This window comes from Bos indicus, chromosome X, assembly GCF_029378745.1.
Source record: "Bos indicus isolate NIAB-ARS_2022 breed Sahiwal x Tharparkar chromosome X, NIAB-ARS_B.indTharparkar_mat_pri_1.0, whole genome shotgun sequence".
Lineage (NCBI taxonomy): Eukaryota > Metazoa > Chordata > Mammalia > Artiodactyla > Bovidae > Bos > Bos indicus.
The window spans coordinates 136,872,892-136,893,195 of record NC_091789.1 but is presented as its reverse complement, the minus strand read 5'-3'; the positions used below and the strand labels follow the sequence as shown (position 1 = coordinate 136,893,195).

General features: G+C 39.7%; 1 protein-coding gene across 9 annotated transcripts in view; it reads right to left on the bottom strand.

Moving 5' to 3' along the window:
* Window positions 1–20,304, bottom strand: part of CTPS2 (CTP synthase 2) — a 108,772-nt gene that overhangs the window by 1,545 nt on the left and 86,923 nt on the right. For 7 of the 9 annotated variants that reach the window (XM_070783511.1, XM_070783512.1, XM_070783513.1 and 4 more), the window contains 2 exons: window positions 14,249–14,393; window positions 74–118 (listed from right to left, as the gene is read on the bottom strand). In XM_070783511.1, the coding sequence (XP_070639612.1) occupies window positions 74–118; window positions 14,249–14,393 (190 nt within the window). Of the gene's footprint in view, window positions 1–7; window positions 10,246–14,248; window positions 14,394–20,304 lie in introns of those variants that run through there. The other 2 variants (XM_070783516.1, XM_070783517.1) reach the window with 2 other exon arrangements.

Here is a 20,304-nt window from a genome sequence, read left to right as displayed (position 1 = left end):
ATCTCACCCTCTCAGGTTGTCCTGGTGATTCCAAGTCATGGGTCAGTTTCAGCTGATTTCCAACTCAGCTAACCTTGGCTCTGAAAAGCTGTCATCACTGGCATCACTGTATCTGTCACTAGAGCAAAAGATGAACTGATTCAGCAAAATGTAAAAAATTTTGCACAATTATTCTATTTATGATCCCAAACACTTTCCATAATTACCCCCCACTCAGAGAAAATACTAAGGAATATTCTACTACTACTTCTTAGTCACTCCAGGAAGACATTAATTCAACCATAACCAATGGTCTCCTTCTTTTGTCAGAGGAATTGATCACTTGCTTTTATTTTAAATTGGAAGTACTTTATTTAGAAAATTTATAAAAGCATTTCAGTTTAGACTGAAATGTATAACCTTCTGAAGACCACTAATACAGGCCAACAGCATGGAAGTTTTCCATTTCAATAAGCATTCTCATAGGTCCAAGGGTTTGAGAAATAATTTGTACAATTTTGCTGTTTTCAAATTAGAAACTTTATGTGTTGCTCCAACTATGTCGAGTTACATGTAGTATTCAGTCTTGACATAGATGCCGCCATCTTGGGTTTCTGTAGAAATAAAGCTTCTCCACGAGATAGGCCTACAATTGTACTTTGACTTGAAGCCAGTCTCACTTTGGGGTTCCTTTTGCTTGGTTCCAAGTAAATCAGCAGGCTGATCAACCCCTCAAAGCTCTACTGATCTATGAAGATGGCTTTGCCAGGACCTAAGTGTTTTATGCCTGAGCTACTTACTCCTAGCCTTGGCCAAGGTTTTGCTGACTTATAGCAACAGAAGTTTGAATTCCATAAGAGTCCAAAATTCACTTTTTTTAAAAGAGAGGAGAGGAAGCAATTGGAGAAATCCTATGCTAACAGGCTAGAAAACAAAGATTTACGCTAAACATATTGAGTAAATATCAATAAATACATAAACAAAATCATAGCAGACAATTTCACTCTCCTCCCTGACTTCTGGACAAAATACTGAAAGGGGGAGGGTGAGGCTACAGCATGGTGAAGACAAAGAAAAAGCTTAAGAATGGCAGAAAAGACAAGATTTGTTAGATGAACAATCAAGTAGAAAATATCTCCTAGTTAGATTTTAATTCAGGAAAACCACTTCTACTGTTATCAAAGGGTTTTCAATAAAGAAAACACATAATAACCAAAGAATATTTTTTCAAAAAAAGAACCGAGAAAAGTTGATATATCCTTATCCATGCACTCTCACTATACAAACATAGAGTCCCTTCTGGTTCTCTGCAACAAAAGGGGATTTGGAAGATGCACTCAACTTCCTATGTGAGAAGAAATGAAGGTCAAGGATGTTCGAGTGACTCACCAGGCACACAGCTTGTTCGAGGTGGGGCCACAATCCCCATATCATGCTAACCCAGGCCACAAGTTCAAGTCTCAGCTGTGTGGTACAGCGGGCCCATGAGGTGTGTACCCTGATGCCACAAGTGAGAAGGTCCAAAGGGCCAAAGGAACTCCATTTTCTCAAGTAGTTCAAGCTTCCTTCCCTGCTGCTGAACTCGGGACAGAGTGGGGTGGGCCCACATCTTACCCCTCACTGTCTTGGTTGAACTAGTTATTAGCTATGTACCTTCAGACTGGTCACTTGACCCCTTGAGAGTCCAGAAAAAATTAGTAAGGATACCTACAACACCTCCCCAAAATGTTATGAGGGCCAAAAGAGACTGCACAAATGCACTCTGAAACTACATAAAAATACAAGCCGTTGTGGTTATGAGGGTTATGTGTTTATAACATGGTATTTCTCAAAAAGTCATGGAAATACAAAGAAGCAGTGAAAACTGCCAAGTGCATGGTTTTCCTGTACCAAGAGTAATTCCCTACCCACTTTAGCAAGTGGACTTGGGTGGGTCTAACCTAATGGCTCTCATTTCCTGTCTGCTGGCTATCAGCCCTAAACTCTGCCAATGCATCACTATGGCACAGGGTAAGCCTAACAAAGGGAAGCTCCAAGGCAAATGACCGGGTTCACTCGTTTTTTCATATGTGTTTAGGGGTGGAGATAGAACGACCAAATAAACCACAACACTCAAGAACAGAATTCCCAAAATAAGCAATGCTGCTAAGCATGCTGATTTTATGGCAAGTCATGTGCCAGCAAAACACAAGTGCTAGAAACACAATTCTGCATGCAGAACAGCAACAGCTCCTGCAAATGTAATAAAATCTGTGCCATGTAAGACTTAGGGGTTCGTTTTTGTTTCAAACAGAGTAGACTTAAGTCATAAGATATATTTCTCTGGGGATATTTTCACTTAGTTCAAGACATCTCAGCTCTATCTTAAGACTAACGTCTCTCTTTAAATAATCTCTGTACACACACACACACTTCTCAGTGGGGAGAGTTATTAGGTATTAGGCTCTTACATGTTAAAATTTTTGAAAGGCCACAGAATACGGAACTGTTCATGTGAGTCTTGTTACATTTGAGGAGCAAACAGTTTTAAACCTGCACTGTCCAATATGGCAGCCGCAAGCCACAGTAGCTATCTGAATTTAAATCAACTACAACCAAATAAAATTTAAAATTCCATTCCTCATGTGTATACACTGAGCCATACTTCAAGTGCTCAACAGGCATGTGTGGTTGGTGACTGTGATACTGGACAGTGCAGATTTTCTTTTTAAGGTAAAAGCATTCTTTATTCCTAGTTTCAAATATTACACTTCTATGTTTAATATAAGAAACATATATATACACATATATATATATGTATGTATGTATATGTGTATATATATATATATATATATATATATATATATATATATATATATCGGGCTTCCCCAGTGGCTCAGTGGTAAAGAATCTGCTTGCAACACAGGAGACATAAGAGACATGGGTTCAGTCCCTGGGTCAGGAAGATCCCCTGGACGAGAGCATGGCAACCCACTCCATATTCTTGCCTGGAGAATCCCATGGACACAGGAGCCTGGCAGACTACAGTCCATAGGGTCACAAAGAGTTGGACATGACTGAAGCAACTTAGCACACAAATATAGAAAAACTTTGCCAATGCTAGAATTAAAATAGAGCTAAGATAAAATTGACATAATCATAAGGACAGTGCAGATTATAGAACATTTTCACCACGGCAAAAAAGTTCTTTTGGATAGCACTGATTTAGAACAAATGAATAATGATTTTAGCAAAAACAAACCATAATCTCCATGCGATGGTTCCCCTTGTCACTCACTAAGAAAGGTTTTTGTAAGGTCTGACTATATACAGTCAAAATCACAGCAAATCTCCTTCATGCATGCAAGTACCCTCCAAATAATGGAAGTATTCTTTTTTAAAAAGCTGTTTACTGTACTATTTCCAAGACAAAATCAAAATCACCAGCGGCAACACACAGGACTTGCCATCCTTCAACACTGGCTCAACTTACAAAACTTGATTGCCACGGTCTACATGTGGTTCTTTGACAAACGAAAGGCTTGTCATAGTCAAGTTTGTTTGTCAAAGACTCCTGGTTCCTAGTCAAGTCCTAAAAGAATAAAACACACATTCCAAGGCACCAGGGCAACGGCAGAGTACCGCCTCACACAGTCCGCCTTCTGTGCTACCCTGAGGCAGCTGTTAAGCCATTTCTTATTCGTTAACACAAAGAGGTAGTTGGAATTAAAAAATTCTAATAGCATTCTTAAGATCCCCAGCATGCATAAATTCCTATAATACTTTATATCAAAATCCATTTCATGTGGAGAAAGCATGTTTTAAAACAGGTTGCCATGCACACAGTTTTCCCCAAAGCGCTGTTATCACTATACTTACTTCCTTCTCAAAGAGCCCCTGGAAGCCATAAAATATAAGAGCGACGGAATGAATAACTTAGTATGTTTTGAATGAGTCTTGCATTGAATAGTAAATGGTAGAACACAACCCTGGCAGGACATTAAAAGCACAGTAGTCTGTATCAGTATTAACTCCATCCCTGGCTGACACTGCATCATCAGCAGGCAGTGAATCACGATCAATTAAAGAGCACCTTTTCAGCAACATTTAATCCCTTAGGGAAGGCATACTCAAATGGTGCTTATCAGCAGTACTTTACAAGAAACAGTCTCAAGGTACGGTTTTGGAATCCAACAATAAGCAGGGGAGCTGTTTTTAAGATGTTTGAAAAAGCTGTTGAAAAAGAAAGCAAAAAAGAATCTTCTTTTCCAGTTCACTTTTGCTTGAAATGTAACATAGGGGGAAAAATAGTATTTTTATATCAGTTCAAAGTTTACAAAGCACCATCTTAACTGTCCTTCACAGCAACCCTAAAGGATGAACATCCTGAGGTTTAGGAGTGGGGACTTGAAAAAAAATTACCCAGGAAGTGGCATATCCAGAAAATAAACCCATAGCACCTGCTCTGTTTGTCCACACTATCCCCACAAAAATAAAATATTTGCACTTTATATGGCAAGAATGGTCCCTGGCAACATCAACCATGCAGACCAAAAGTTAAAATAAAAAGCAAGGTGATTCCAAGTTTAAAACAGTGCTGGAAAATGCACATTAGATTCACACAGGAGAAAAGGAGTGTCTTACTCTCCTAGCCAAAGAGAAAGAATCACCCCAAGTGGGATAAGGATGCCTTAGAGGGAGAAATGTATACTCTAATCAGCAGAGAGACCACGCCTACCTCTAATGGCCATCATCAGTAACCATTTGGGGAACCAGCATCCTAACAGGCTACAGATTACCTTCCACCAGATTGCCAGCAGAAGGTGGACTGAGAAAAGGAAAGCTGGAGGCATGAAGATCAGGTAGGAGGCTTTGCAGCAGGCAAGAGATTAATAATAATAATAATAGCACAATAACAATTCCCATTTAATTTCCTACCATAGACCAGGCACTGTGCTAAGTGCTTTCCATTTAGGAAAAAAATGCACTCTTCGTTACTACCTTGTAAAGTGGGTACTATTACCATCTCCTTTTTATAAAAACCATCTTAGCTGGGGGTCTGTATCTGAGGAGACTCTTAGAATATTGATGGATGGGAGGTTTCTGGGATATGAATACTGGGAAATGATGTTCCAGTTGCTATGTGTGTGCACTTTTACAGGAAGTGAGTCCACAGCTTTCATCACTTTCTTGGAAGGTGATCCGTCAACCCCAAAATGTAGAGAAGCATTAAGCTACCCGATAAGTCCCCAGGACAGGGCATGTGTTCTTATTGGACTAGTCCTTGATTCTCTTGTGCCCAGCACCATGGCTGGGGTGGTGTGAGCTCCAGCACATGTGGTGCGTTGAGTAGATGCTAAAGCGTGCAGCCATCAACAGGAGCATCATGCAACTTGGAAAACTGGGTATGAGGTGTTCAGTTCAAAAGATAAGCGTCTCTAATTAAAAACTGAGGTGATACTTTGAGAACATATGAATATCCCACTTTTCAAAACCTTTCATCTAATGGTTTTGGCATCCACTTATGATCCCTTTTTGCCTCAGTTATTACATCAGGGGTGGCATCTACATTTTTTAAATTGGCCTTTTTTTTCCTGAGTATTATTTTGTAATTTTAAAAACATATAATGTGTTATAATCCAATTTTGTCATTACTGTTTTTGGTGTTCAAATTGTCCAAATGAGGCCAGCAGGAATCCTTTCAAGCTAGCTTCTTTGACCTTATACAAAATCTTCCCCTTGGTTTTTAAACTCTTCTTTCCTTTAAGTCCAGCAACACCTTCTGGCCTCATCCTGTACTTTTCTTGTCCCAGACTTGAAACCAACCATTTCTTCCAGGAGCCCTAGTTCATTTCAGTGGGGGATGGTATTTTAGAAACCAAAATGGAGAAAAATGTTTCTTTACAAGAGACCTCTAGACAGTCACTATCTTAATCAGGTGTTAAACTCAGCACCATTCACTGTGTGACTAAAGAGGGAATATTATGCGCCGCACGTGCCTCCTGATGTGTCCTTATGAAGTCCACGACATCCCCAATGAACTATTCTTCCAAAAATGCCTAACCTGAATCGAATCAAGACAAAATATGAATCAAATTCTGGTCATTGCTACAACCGGCCTGGCCTCTTTATTTTAAAAGTCACAATATTGTAAAGTAATTATCCTCCAATTAAAATAAATTAATTTTTTAAAAAAGTCATTGTTATGAAGAACTGAAAAAGAGAGGGTGATTACCCAGATTTAAAAAAACTAGGAAACATAACCAAATGAACCTCAAATTCATTACTGATTAAATTTTTTAATTTCAAAAAAAGCTAAAGAGACATTTGGGGATAAATGGAGAAATTTTAATATGAACTGGATATTAAATGATGTCATGGAAGTAATGTTAATTTTCTTAGGTGTGATCATGATACTGCAGTTATGTGAGACAATGTCTTCAATTTTAGGAAATGAATGATAAAGTATTTAGGAGTGAAGTGCTATGATGTTTGCAACTTATAAGTGCTTCTGAAATAAGTTTATACAGTGAGAAAGAGAGAGAAGCAAACATGGTAAAAAGGCAACAATTGATGAATCTAAGTGAAAGGTATACAAGTATTCACTGTACTACTCCTTCATCTTTTCTATAGGCTTGAAAGAATAAGAGAATTAAAAAAAAAGAATTGGGAAAAATACACACACACACTCACTATTCTCATTACAATCACGAAAGGAGTCATGTATGAGTATAAGCTAAAGACTGGAAGGAAAGACTCAAAAGCGAGGACAGTGACCTAGTTAGGTTTACAGGTTTATGGATTCTTTTTCCTATTTTCCAAATTTTTTCTAATGCCTCAGCTAAAAGTCAACAGAAAACAAAGCTTTCCCAGGCTTGAAGACAGCATATCACTTCAAAGGAAAAGCCCAGTAGTCACAGGACAGAAACCAGAGACAATGGTGAAGGAAATGAGTGCCTTCGCTCCCTGACTGCAGAGATTCAAAGAGAAACGTGAAGAGGAGCCCACAAAGAATCAGGAAATAGAAAGCACTGACTGCACCTCTGTGCTTCCTTTAAGACCCTCTGATTAGAAAGTAGTTTCAACTCTTGAGTTTGGTCTGAAACAATCAAGCAAATACAGTGCACCACGGAGTCAACTCTCCTCCCATTTCTATACCGGCCTGCCTTCCGTTTCAACTCAAATAGACGATTTTTCTGCACAAGAGATAGATTGTGTTGGGTGGAGACATGGAATTTAAGATCCTAAAACCTAGAATAAAATGCTGCTCACATGTCTTAAGATTCTGCTTTTATATTTTAAAAACTTGTTTTCCCAAACAGCTCCATTTCTGTGAACTGAACTCCATCCATCTCGGTTCTTGCTTTCTGACACAGAACAAGCACTATCTAAGCAAGAGAGTTTTACTCTGACCTGACAGAGGAGCATGATAAATGCCAGCATCACCAAAACTGGAAGTCATTCCTGACCTCAGTGTGGAGTGACTGCACCTCAGGGCCTTGTAGGGCAGCCCCAGAGACACACAGGCTGAGAAACAACCTATGACTTTAGACTCTTATCCCTCTTCTCTTTCCAGTTGCTTAAAAATGGAATTCTGAAGCTGCAAGGACCTACTGTATAGCACAGGGAACTATATTCAATATGCTTTAATAAACCATAATAGAAAAGAAGATATATATAAAACTGAACCATTTTGCTATACACCAGAAACTGAAACTAACACAACATTGTAAATCAACTATACTTCAATTTTTTTAAAAAAGTGGAATTCTGGACATAAATCATGTGCTTTGTTTCTACATACTGAAGAACTCACAATTATAAGAATCTTTGGATATTCTATTTCATATAAATCTCCTACAATTTTTTATTACAATTACATGAAGCAGTCTCATTCCATTACATCATATACCAGCAAAACCATGCAGATTTGTGGTTACTGTTTAAACATGGGACAAATTATACTTAGACACTAGGAGAGAGATATCAGCAAATAATTACAATGATTTATTTAATGGACCATAATTTCCCATTGGAGTTCTTTATTCTAAAAATGGTTTACTGGACTTGTGCAAAAGAGTTAACACAATAGGCTTGAGGCTGACATCTTTAGAAGGGCCTGTTGCTGGGGAACTTGGCTTTCAAAATATTTTCTCCATTACTAACTGATAAGGTCATTTTTGGGGGCCTAGGCTGTTTGTACAGGCAATGTGATCATGGTGAACACTTGTTTTCCTCCTGGGAGCCTGGAATCTGGGTGGTTGCTAGGCAGAGAATGTCCATGTGACCAGCCTCCTATAGAAACTCTAAAGCCTGAGTGTCAAATGGGCTTCTCTGGGTGTAAACATCACACACTGCATTTGTACTGCTGGAGGGAGGGTGAGCTCTGTGTGACCTCTCACGGGAGGGAGAGAGCATAGGAAAGCTGCAGATAGATTTCTCCAGGCTCTACTTACACCTCTTTCCCTGCCTGAGCAAGCTGTGTATGCTTATTCTGTCACTGAAATGAATTTTAGCCATGAGTACAACTATATTTAGTTCAGTTCAGTTCAGTCGCTCAGTCGTATCTGACTCTTCGCGACCCCATGAATCACAGCACGCCAGGCCTCCCTGTCCATCACCAACTCCCAGAGTTCATTCAAACTCATGTGCATCGAGTTGGTGATGCCATCCAGCCATCTCATCCTCTGTCGTCCCCTTCTCCTCCCGCCCCCAATCCCTCCCAGCATCAGGGTCTTTTCCAATGAGTCAACTCTTCGCATGAGGTGGCCAAAGTATTGGAGTTTCAGCCTCAGTGTCAGTCCTTCCAATGAACACCCAGGACTGGTCTCCTTTAGGATGGACTGGTTGGATCTCCTTGCAGTCCAAGGGACTCACAAGAGTCTTCTCCAGCACCACAGCTATATTCAGATTGCTCCTAATCAATCATTAAATGTGTGGGTGGTCTTAGAGAATCCTCCAAACAAGATTTAGTTTGATTTTTTTTTATATTTTATTTTATTTTTTAACTTTACAATATTGTATTGGTTTTGCCATATATCAACATGAATCCGCCACAGGTATACACATGTTCCCCATCCTGAACCCTCCTTCCTCCTTCCTCGCTGAGTCACCAGTCCAGGTTCGATGCACGATTTAGTTTGATTTTGCAAGTACTTTTGAGTAGCTTATGCAAACCTAAAAAAATAATATCCTAAAACCATTATGCCTCTTGAACAGACTCCCACAAGTCTAAAACCAGGTGGACCTGGTCTTCATAACTGCTACCATTCTAGAAGATACCAGAGTAGCTAAGAGTTCAGCCCACCAGCTCGAGATCCCAAAGTAATATTCTTATTGCAGTAAAATATAAACACAGTAAAACATAAAGGTGCTCTACATGGCAGAAAGCAAAAGTTAGAGCCCAGGTGTATTTGCTCAAAGCCAGGGATTTTTACATTGTGGGTCTTTCAAGACATCAGCGGCACATATGCCATACATTTAAATAATATCAGCCTATTTCTGGGAAAGGAAGCCATTATTCTAGTGTTCAAATTTCTTGTCACATTTGTTTAGGATTGATTACAGACAGTAATCTTGTTTGACAGAAATACAGTCCCAACTCAGCTCACATTAGAGCCTGGCTACCAAAGCAGTTACTTGCTTTTCAATGCTCACTAACACTGGATCTGGGCAGGGAGGAGCTGAAGTGCAAGGTTCCTCTGGAATCCTAGTGTCTGCCACTGGATTAAGTCATGGGCACCATTCTTAGTTGGAAAGCCCCCTGCAAGGTGTCAAGATTAGACAAGACTGTATCCTCCCGGAGTATATTTAGTATAGTAGGGGATATATCCTCCCCTACATTTAGTACTGTAATGGGAGTAAACAACCACTGCATATTGGGGAGCAAGAGAGACGAAGATAAATAAGATGCTGGCTTCTCTTAACAATTGGTGGCTGATACACAGGAATTCTCTGATCACCGTGGAAGCCTGCTAGTCAGCTGTGATTACAATCTCAGCATCAGAGTCTTGTTAAGAGACACAGTGTCTTGCTCAGGAGTTGCTAGCAAGCAGTTACTTTTCTTAGAAACTACCAGTGAACTTTACCCAGAGACTACCAGCCCCCAGGTGGGAACTGACAGGCCAGCCAGTACAGAGGTGGGCAAGCCACACAAACCAGATGTCATTTATATATTAGTTGATACTTGCAAATAACCATATAGTTATACGTGAACAATTATGCATGTGTTATTTCTCCCAGCCATCTAACTTGTTCCACCGTCATCCTCCTTTCACGTGTGAGCACCTGAAACAACGGAGAAAACAGAGTGGCAGGGAAGGGTCAGAGCATATATGCAACAGGGACCACACTGGAATATCCAATCTGCTGTGTAAGCTGTGCAGCATCACAGCACAGGAAACGCATCTTCATATGCAATCTCATACAGAACCAAGCCATGGGAGCCAGGACAAGTGGAGCTGAAGCTTCACTGAAGCAGGGAAGCGCCTGGAACCACCCACCCCAGGCCACTCCTCAGAGCAGCCTGTATTCCAGCTCCACAGGGCACGGTGTGAAAACCACTGCACTGGTTCAAGAGTGCAGGGAGTGATCATTAATTCATTAATAGGTCCAACGTTCAAAATATGTAAAGCTGTTCCCATCTGAACACACAGTTAAAGGAAATTCTAGGGAACTGTGAGGCTCTCCTAGCAGGTAATACTCCAAAGAGCAGGCTCATGTAACAAAGTACACACAGACACACCATGCCATAATCCTTTGTTCAGTCACTAAGTTATGTCCAATTCTTTGCGATCCCATGGACTGCAGCACACCAGGCGTCCCTATCCTTCACTATCTTCTGGAGTTTGCTCAAACTCATGTCCATTGAGTCGATGATACCATCCAACCATTTCATTCCTTGTCACCTCCTTCTCCTCCTGCCCTCAATCTTTCCCAGCATCCAGGTCTTTTCCAATGAATCAGCTCTTCACATCAGGTGGCCAAAGTATTGGAGGTCCAGCTTCAGCTTCAGCATCAGTCCTTCCAATGAATATTCAGGATTCAGTTTCTTTAGGATTGACTGGTTGCATCTCCTTGCTGTCCAAGGAACTCTCAAGAGTCTTCTCTAGCACTACAATTCGAAAGCATCAATTCTTCAGCACTCAGCCTTCTTTATGATCCAACTCTCACATCCATACATGACTACTAGAAAAACCATAGCTTTAACTATACGGACCTTTGTTGGAAAAGTGAAGTCTCTGCTTTTTAATATGCTGTCTAGGTTTGCCATAGCTTTTCTTCCAAGGAGCAAGCATCTTTTAAGCCATTCATATGGCTTCAGTCACCATTTGTGGTGATTTTGGAGCCCAAGAAAATAAAGTCTGTCACTGTTTCCATTTTTCCCCATCTATTTGCCATGAAGTGATGGGACCAAATGCCATGATCTTAGTTTTCTGAATGTTGAGTTTTAAGCCAGCTTTTCCACTCTTCTCTTTCACCTTCTTCAAGAGGCTCTTTAGTTCCTTTTCACTTTCTGCCATAAGGGTGGTGTCATCTGCATATTGAGGTTATTGATACTTCTCCTGGCCATCTTGATTCCAGCTTGGGATTCATCTAGCCTAGCATTTTGCATGATGTACTCCACATATAAGTTAAATAAGCAGGTTGACAATGTAGAGCCCTGACATACTCCTTTCCCAATTTTGAACCAGTCTGTTGTTCCATGTCCAGTTCTAACTGTTGCTTCTGGACCTGCATACAGATTTCTCAGGAGACAGGTAAGATGGTCTGGTATTCCCATCTCTTTAAGAAATTTCCACAGTCCTGGCAGTCCTCAAACGCAGTATCACAAGACTCATTTGCTACAATGAGTGTCCACAATGGTAACTTCTAAACAAGATATATCCAGTTATTGTGGTAGTAACCCCTACCTAAGCACATGATTCTGGCCAGTTCCTTTCACTGTTAAAGTTATTACATACGATATTCTTAGATGAGAAGAAGTAAAGATGTAAAATCTCACCAAACTAGTATTTAAATTGTAAAGGAATTTTAATGAAATTTAATGAAAATTAAATTTTAATGAATTTTAACAAAAATCCCTGAGGATTTTAAATTCAAATTAGACTTTTAAAATCATTGTACAGGTCCTCCAGAAGAAGAGGTAAACACATTTTTAAAAATATTAAATAATAAGAGTAGGGTAAATAAGGGCTCAACTTACAATAATGCTATCACAATGAAAAGGGTGGTAAGGATTCAGAAAAAAGAGATGAAATCACCAGTGGAACAAAACAGAAATCCCTGAAACAAATCTAAATTACTTAATTGGTGAGAGTGGAGTGGTGTCAAGGGGACGGAGATCCCTACCTCATATACCACACCAAAAATAAAGTCCATATATATTACATATTGAAATTATAAAACTGAAACTATATCAGTCTCCCAAGGCAATAGAAATAAAAACAAAAATAAATAAATGGGACCTAATCAAACTTACAAGCTTTTGCACAGCAAAGGAAATTATTTTTAAAAAAAGAAAGAAAAAACAAGCTACAGAATGGGAGAATATTTGCAAATGATGTGAAAGACAAGGGCTTAATCTCCAAAATATACAAACAGCTCATGCAACAACAACAACAAAAACCAACTGAAAAACGGACAGAAGACCTTGATAGACATTTCTCCAAACAAGACCTACAGATGGTCAACAGGTACATGAAATGATGTTCAACATCACCGATTATTAGAGAAATGCAAGTCAAAACTACAATGAGGTATCGCCTCACACCAGTCAGAATGGCCATCATTAAAAAGTCTACAAACAACAAATGCTAGGGAGGGTGTGGGGGAAAGGGAACCCTCCCACACTGTTGGTGGAAATGTAAATTGGTACAGCCTCTGTGGAGAACAGTTTGGAGGTTCCTCAGAAAACTAAGAATAGAACTACCATATGATCCAGCAATCCCACTCATGGGCATATACCTGGGCAAAGCTATAATTCAAAAAGATACCTGCACACCAGTGTTCATAGCAGCATTGTTCCCAATAGCCAAGATATGGATACAACCTAAATGTCCATCGACAGATGAATGGATAAAGAAGATGTGGTACATACATACAATGGAATACTACTCAGTCATAAAAAAGAATGAAATAATGCCATTTGCAGCAACATGGAGATTGCAGCAGACCTAGAGGTTATCATACTAAGTGAAGTAAGTCAGAAAGAGAAGCACAAATACAATATGATACCACTTATACATAGAATCTAAAATATGCCACAAACGAACCTATCTCCAAGACAGAAACAGACTCACAGACACAGAGAATGGACTTATGGTTGCCAAGGGCGAGGAGGGAAGGGAGACGGATAGACCGGGAGTTTGGGATTAGTAGACACAAAATATTACATTTAGAGTAGATAACCAACAAGGGCCTAATGTATAGCACAGGGAACTATATCCAATTTCCTGGGACAAACCATAATGGAAAAGAATATTTTAAAAAGAATATATATATATATATATGTATAACTGAGTCACTTAGTGTACAGCAGAAATCAGCACAACACTGTAAATCAACTATGCTTTAAATTTTTTTCCTCTGAAACTATAAAAGTGCTAGTGGAAAACAAATGGGTAATTATATAATAATCTTTTGACAGGGAAATAGTTTAGGCATGATACTAAAGACATAATCCACCAAAGTAAAAGATCTGACCACGTTTAAAGAAAACATAAATAAGGACTACATAAAGTCTTTATTTAAAGTTCTTTAGTGAAAATAAAAACTAAAATAAACCTAACAAAAACTAATGAAAACCATTAACAACTTAAAAACAAAACCACTCTGAAAAAGTATGTGTAATCAAACAAAGGATTAATGTCCTTTATATATAAAGAGCTTACTAATGATCAAGAAAAAGGATAATAGCAAAAGGAAAATTAGGGCAAAAGATATGAACAGGGTATTAATAAAACAAAAAAGCCAATAAACATATAAAACATTCATGTACATATATTACTCAGAAAGTTAACAAAAGAAAATCCCTTTTTTCACCTACCAAAATGACAAATATCTGTAAAATAATAGTCAGCATCAGCATGATTTGGAAAACTGATATATTACTCTTGTAGATGTGATTAAATCACTTTCATTCAGAGAAAAATGTATGCTTATTAAGAGGGGAAAAAATGACTCTCCACTTTAAAAAATAAATCCTACAATGATATTAAATTTTATGAGAAGCCTACAATGTTGATAATTGTATCTTGAGTCATTGCTAAGGACACAGTAAGCTGGTTACCTTGAAGACAGCTTGCATCCCTGTAGGAGATAGGCATTCAGATTCCCAGTTGCCGCAAGTAACAGCCCCAGGTATGGAGGGGAAGGCTTCATTGGCCTAGAAGAAAACTCGGGATGGAACTGGACACCAACAAAATAGGGGTGATCTGAAATGAGAATAATTATAATGCAATTGAAGCTGATAAATCTGACAACCATCCTTAAAATCTTATGTTTAAATAAGAAAACTCATTAAATGGTAAGATTTAACTTGTTACCTATATCATAGCCAGATATTTTCATGATCCAACTTGGTAGTAGAATTTCAAATTGTAAAACACATCTCACTAACAAGAGATTCAGCATTTTATTTGTGGAAAGTATTAGATCGAGCAAAGTTAAGCAAAAGTTTTTGAATGGGAAGATGATCTGCTATCTAGGCCCTTCCAAGACTTGCAATGGTTCTATTTCCATGGGTGGGGTCCAGGGCAGGCTACCCCAAAGTATGTCTCAATGACATACTGATTATTTTGAATTAAAATTACTTAAGATTGAGCTGATGTAAGAGGGACACTTTGACACACACTCCACCCAGTCTCCCTAAAAGCAGGAAATAAACCTCTCATGGAAAGGTACACTCTCAACATATGGAGGTGGAAGGACATCCTTATCACTAGAGACACGGAATCTGGGCAGAGAAGCCTATATAAACACATTTTGTGACTTCTTTAATTTACTAGCCAAGCTCAAATTTCATTTAGATTCTTCACTAATTAAGCACTCAAAGCCTAAGTTTCTTTGTCCTGTTAATTCCTCATATATTTATTGTTTCTGTGTATAAAAAGTACAAAACCTACCTACTTTCTCCACTTTTTAGGTTCCATTTCTAAGAGACCTCCATTTGTACAATTTTTTCTTTTTCTCCTGTTTATCTGTCTTGCATCAATTTTATTATTAGTCCAGTCACAAGAACTCAAGAGGGTAGAGGGGAAAGGTCCCCTCCCTCAACAGCCTGATATCCTCATTCGTCAGGCTAACTGTAAGTCACTTTCAGATGGTTCAGGTCATTTCCTACAAGTTCTCCTTTCCCAAGGGATGGGTCCCCTGGGAAAGAAGCAGGTATAACTGCTTTTCTAGTCACAGCTCTGGGCTGGATATTAATCACAGACAGCACCAGGAAGCTGATCAGGCACTCATATTTCAGCTATGTCAATTTATCTTCCCCTTCGTGAATCACAGCCTTGTCGTGGCAAAGGGGCTTGCCTAACTCAATGAAGCTATGAGCCATGCCCTGTAGGGCCACCTAAGATGGACAGGTCATAGTCAAGACTTCTGATAAAATGTGGTCCACTGGAGAAGGAAATGGCAAACCACTCCAGTATTCTTGCCACAATAAGCCCATGAATAGTATGAAAAAGTAAAAAGATATGACACCTCAAGATGGCACCCGCCCCAGGTCAGAAGATGTCCAATATGCTACTAGGGAAGAGTGGAGGGCAATTACTAGTAGCTCCAGAAAGAATGAAGTGGTTGGGCCAAAGCAGAAATAATGCTCAGTTGTGGATGTATCTGGTGGTGAAAGTAAACTATGATGCTGTAAGGAACAATATTGCATAAGAACCTGGGATGTTAGGTCCATGAATCAAGGTAAATTGGACATGGTCAAGTAGGAGATGGCAAGAATGAATATCGACATCTTAGGAATCCATGAACTAAAATGGATGGGAATAGGCGAATTTAATTCAGATGACATGCATGGATGTGAGAGTTAGACTATAAAGAAAGCTGAGCACCGAAGAATTGATGCTTTTGAACAGTGGTGTTGGAGAAGACTCTTGAGAGTCCCTTGGACAGCAAGGAGATCCAACCAGTCCATCCTAAAGGAGATCAGTCCTGAATATTCATTGGAAGGACTGATGCTGAAGCTGAAATTCCAATACTTTGGCCACCTGATGCGAAGAACTGACTCATTTGAAAAGACCCTTATGCTGGGAAAGATTGAGGGCAGGAGGAGAAGGGAATGACAGAGGATGAGATGGCTGGATGGCATCACCGACTCAATGGACATGGGTTTGGGTGGACTCCGGGAGTTGGTGATGGACAGGGAGGCCTGGTGTGCTGCGGCTCATGGGGTTGCAAAAAGTCGGACATGACTGAGTGACTGAACTGAACTGAACTGAATGGAGAAACAGACATAGAGAACAGACTTATGGACACAGGGAGAGGGGAGGAGAGGGTGAAATGTATGGAGAGAGTAACATGGAAGCTTACATTACCATATGTAAAACAGATAGCCAATGGGAATTTACTGTATGTCTCAGGGAACTCAAACAGGGGCTCTGTATCAACCTAGAGGGGTGGGATGGGGAGAGAGACGGGAGGGAGGTTCAAGAGGGAAGGGACATCTATGGCTGATTCTTGTTGATGTTTGATAGAAAACAACAAAATTCTGTAAAGCATTTCACCTTCAATTAAAAAATAAATAAATTTAAAAAAATAAATTAAAAAGAAATGGCAAGAATACACAGAAAAACTGTACAAAGATGTTAATGACTCAGATAACCACGATGGTGTGATCATTCACCTAGAGCCAGACATTCTAGAGTCCGAAGTCAAGTGGGCCTTAGGAAGCATCACTATGAACAAAGCTAGTGGAGGTGATGGAATTCCAGCTGAGCTATTTCAAATCCTAAAAGATGATGCTGTTTAAGTGCTGCACTCAATACGCCAGCAAATTTGGAAAACTCAGCAGTGGCCACCAGACTGGAAATGGTCAGTTTCCTTTCCAATTCCAAAGAAAGGCAAAGCCAAAGAATGTTCAAACTACAGTACAATTGTGCTCATTTCACATGCTAGTAAAGTTATGCTCAAAATCTTTCAAGCTAGGCTTTAGCAGTACATGAACTGAGAACTTCCAGATGTACAAGCTGGGTTTAGAAAAGGCAGAGGAATCAGAGATCAAATTGTCAACATTCATCAGATCATAGAAAAAGCAAGAGAATTCCAGAAAAACATCTACTTCTGCTTCATTGACTACACTAAAGTCTTTGTGTGGATCATAACAAACTGTGGAAAATTCTTAAAGAGATGGGAATACCAGACCACCTGACCTGCCTCCTCAAAAACCTGTATGCAGGTCAAGAAGCAACAGTTAGAACTGAACATGGAACAATGGACTGGTTCAAAATTGGGAAAGGAGCATGTCAAGGCTCTATACTGTCACCCTGCTTATTTAACTTACATCATGCAAAATGCCAGGCTGGACGAAGCACAAGCTGGAATCAAGATTGCCAGGAGAAATATCAATAACCTCAAATATGCAGATGATACCACCCTTATGGCAGAAAGCAAAGAGGAACTAACGAGCCTCTTGATGAAGAAGAGAGTGAAAAGCTGGCTTGAAACTCAACATTCAAAAAAATATGATCATGGCATTCGATCCCATCACTTCATGGCAAATGGAAGGGAAAAAAGTAGAAGCAGTGACAGATTGTATTTTCTTGGGTTCTAAAATCACTATGGACAGTGACTGCAGCCATGAAATTAAAAGATGCTTGCTCTTTGGAAGGAAAGCTATAACAAACCTAAACAGCGCATTAAAAAGCAGAGATATCACTTTGCTGACAAAGGTCTGTATAGTCAAAGCTATGGTTTTTCCAGTGGTCATGTACAGATGTGAGAGATGGACCATAAAGAAGGCTGAGCACCGAAGAATTGATGCTTTTGAATTGTAGTGCTGGAGAAGATTCTTCAGAATCTCTTGTACTGCAAGGAGATCAAACCAGTTAATCTTAAAGGAACTCAACCTTGAATATTCATCGGAAGAAATGATGCTGAAGCTGAAGCTTCAATACTTTGGCCACATGATGCGAAGAGCTGACTCACTGGAAAACACCTTGATGCTGGGAAAGACTGAAGGCAAAAGTAGAAGACAGAGGCAGAGGATGAGATGGTTAGATAGCATCACCGACTCAATGGACATGAATTTGAGCAAACTCCAGGAGATAGTGGAGGACAGAGGAGTCTGGCATGCTGCAGTCCATGGGGTCACAAAGAGTTGGACATGACTTAGTGACTGAACAACAACAACTTATCTCCTGTGATGAAGAGTCTCCAAGTGATAAAAGGATGGCCTTTCAATATGTTAATAGTGGTTATGGCTCAAGGTGGCAAAAATTCAACATATTTTTATTTTCTTCATTATAATTCTTTGTATTATATGAACCTTTACAGTGAATCTCTTACATTGGGCTTCCCTGATAGCTCAGTTGGTGGAAGAATCACCTGCAATGCAGGAGACCCAGGTTTGATTCCTGGGTCGGGAAGATCGGCTGGAGAAGGGATAGGCTACCCACTCCAGTTTTGGGGGGCTTCCCTTGTGGCTCAGCTGATAAAGAATCTGCCTGCAATTGAGGAGACCTGGGTTCAGTCCCTGGGTTGGGAAGATCCCCTGGAGAAGGGAAAGCTACCCACTTCAGTATTCTGGCCTGGAGAATTCCATGGGCGGAATAGTTCGTGGGGTTGCAAAGAGTCGGACACTTCTGAGGGCAAATAAAGCTGTTACATATTGAGAGTTGTAAGAAACCCCTATATGAGCAATTTAAGTTCTCCTAGATGTAATAGGAACAGAAAAATAGTTTTTTTCAGGTATCTGGAATCCCCTGTTTGTGAACGGTAAAAATTAATGGGCAACATTTTCAAATCTGGGTAAAAATTTTCTAGGATTACAAATTCCTCTCCCCACTCAAAGCTCTCAAAAACTATGTGTATTCCCAGATTAGGAAGCAACTCCTAATTGGAGATTGGGCAACTCTCTATTCCCATAATTTCCATAGTAAAAGCATGGTTGATATGTAGTCCTTACTTTAAAAATCATTTTAATGGCCATATATATATCAAATGAAGATGATAAAATATAACTCTTATAAGAAGAAGTAAATATAATTTTAAATCTTTCAATGGGATGCTCTATGAAATGATCTGAAAGTCTAGTGTGGAATTCAAAATCACAAATCCCCATCACTTACCACTGAAGACCCCAAACTACTGCTCAGTAGTGAGGAAATCCTGGTTGAATAGCAATATCCACTCTCCTAAGGTTATCATTTAAAGTTTAGTCCTTATTGTAATTAAATAGATAACAGTCTAGCAGATTGTTCTCATCTAATGGTTATAAAGCTTTAGAATAGGAAAGGACTTCAGAAGTAGAGTAAATGTCCAGGTATAGATGCAAAAGCCTGGAGACGCTTTGTCCTGGTCAGCTAGCTGAGGTTTCAGCTTTCATCATCTGACTATTAGCTGACGCTTCCCTTTGCACCTGTGGGGCCAGGCGTGTCCTGGGGCACTCACTACCCACTTCAGAAGCCTTGATGCAAGGTCACCATTTGTTCTCTCCTGCAAGGACTGATCTTTCAGTTTTCAGATGATGATCCTTCTCCTACTTTGAGTCTTCTTTATAAAATAGTGGCAGTATCAGACAGCAGTTTTTGTGTTTCTTTTCATTTTTGCTGTGCTCTGCTCAGTCGCTAAGTTGCATCCAACTCTGTGACCCCATGGATTGCAGCCTGCCAGGTTTCTCTGTCCATGAAATTTTCCAAGCAGGAATACTGGAGCAGGTTACCATTTCCTTCTCCAGGAGATCTTCCTGACCCAATCGAACCTGCATCTCCTGTTTCTCCTGCATTGGCAGGCGGATTCCCCACTCACTGAGACATACCCAGGAAGCCTGTTTTCATTTTTACTTCTTATTAACTAAACAAAAGTTGGAAATCCCCCCCAAAAAAATTAAGCTTTGGTATACAAAATGGTAGCCCTTGGCCACAGGTGACCATTTAAATTCATTCAAATTAACTGAGCACATTTTAAGTGCTAAATAGCCCTAAACAGCTAGTGGCTACCATACTGAACAGGGCAGAATACTCCATCATTGCAGCAGGTTCTACTGGACAGCTCTGAATTCAGAAAATTCCAGTGTAGAAATCCACTATAGCATATCTAGGAAGAAGCCTCCTTGAATTAGAGGGACACTCTTGCCTGGAAAATCCTATGGATGGAGGAGCCTGGTGGACCGCAGTCCAT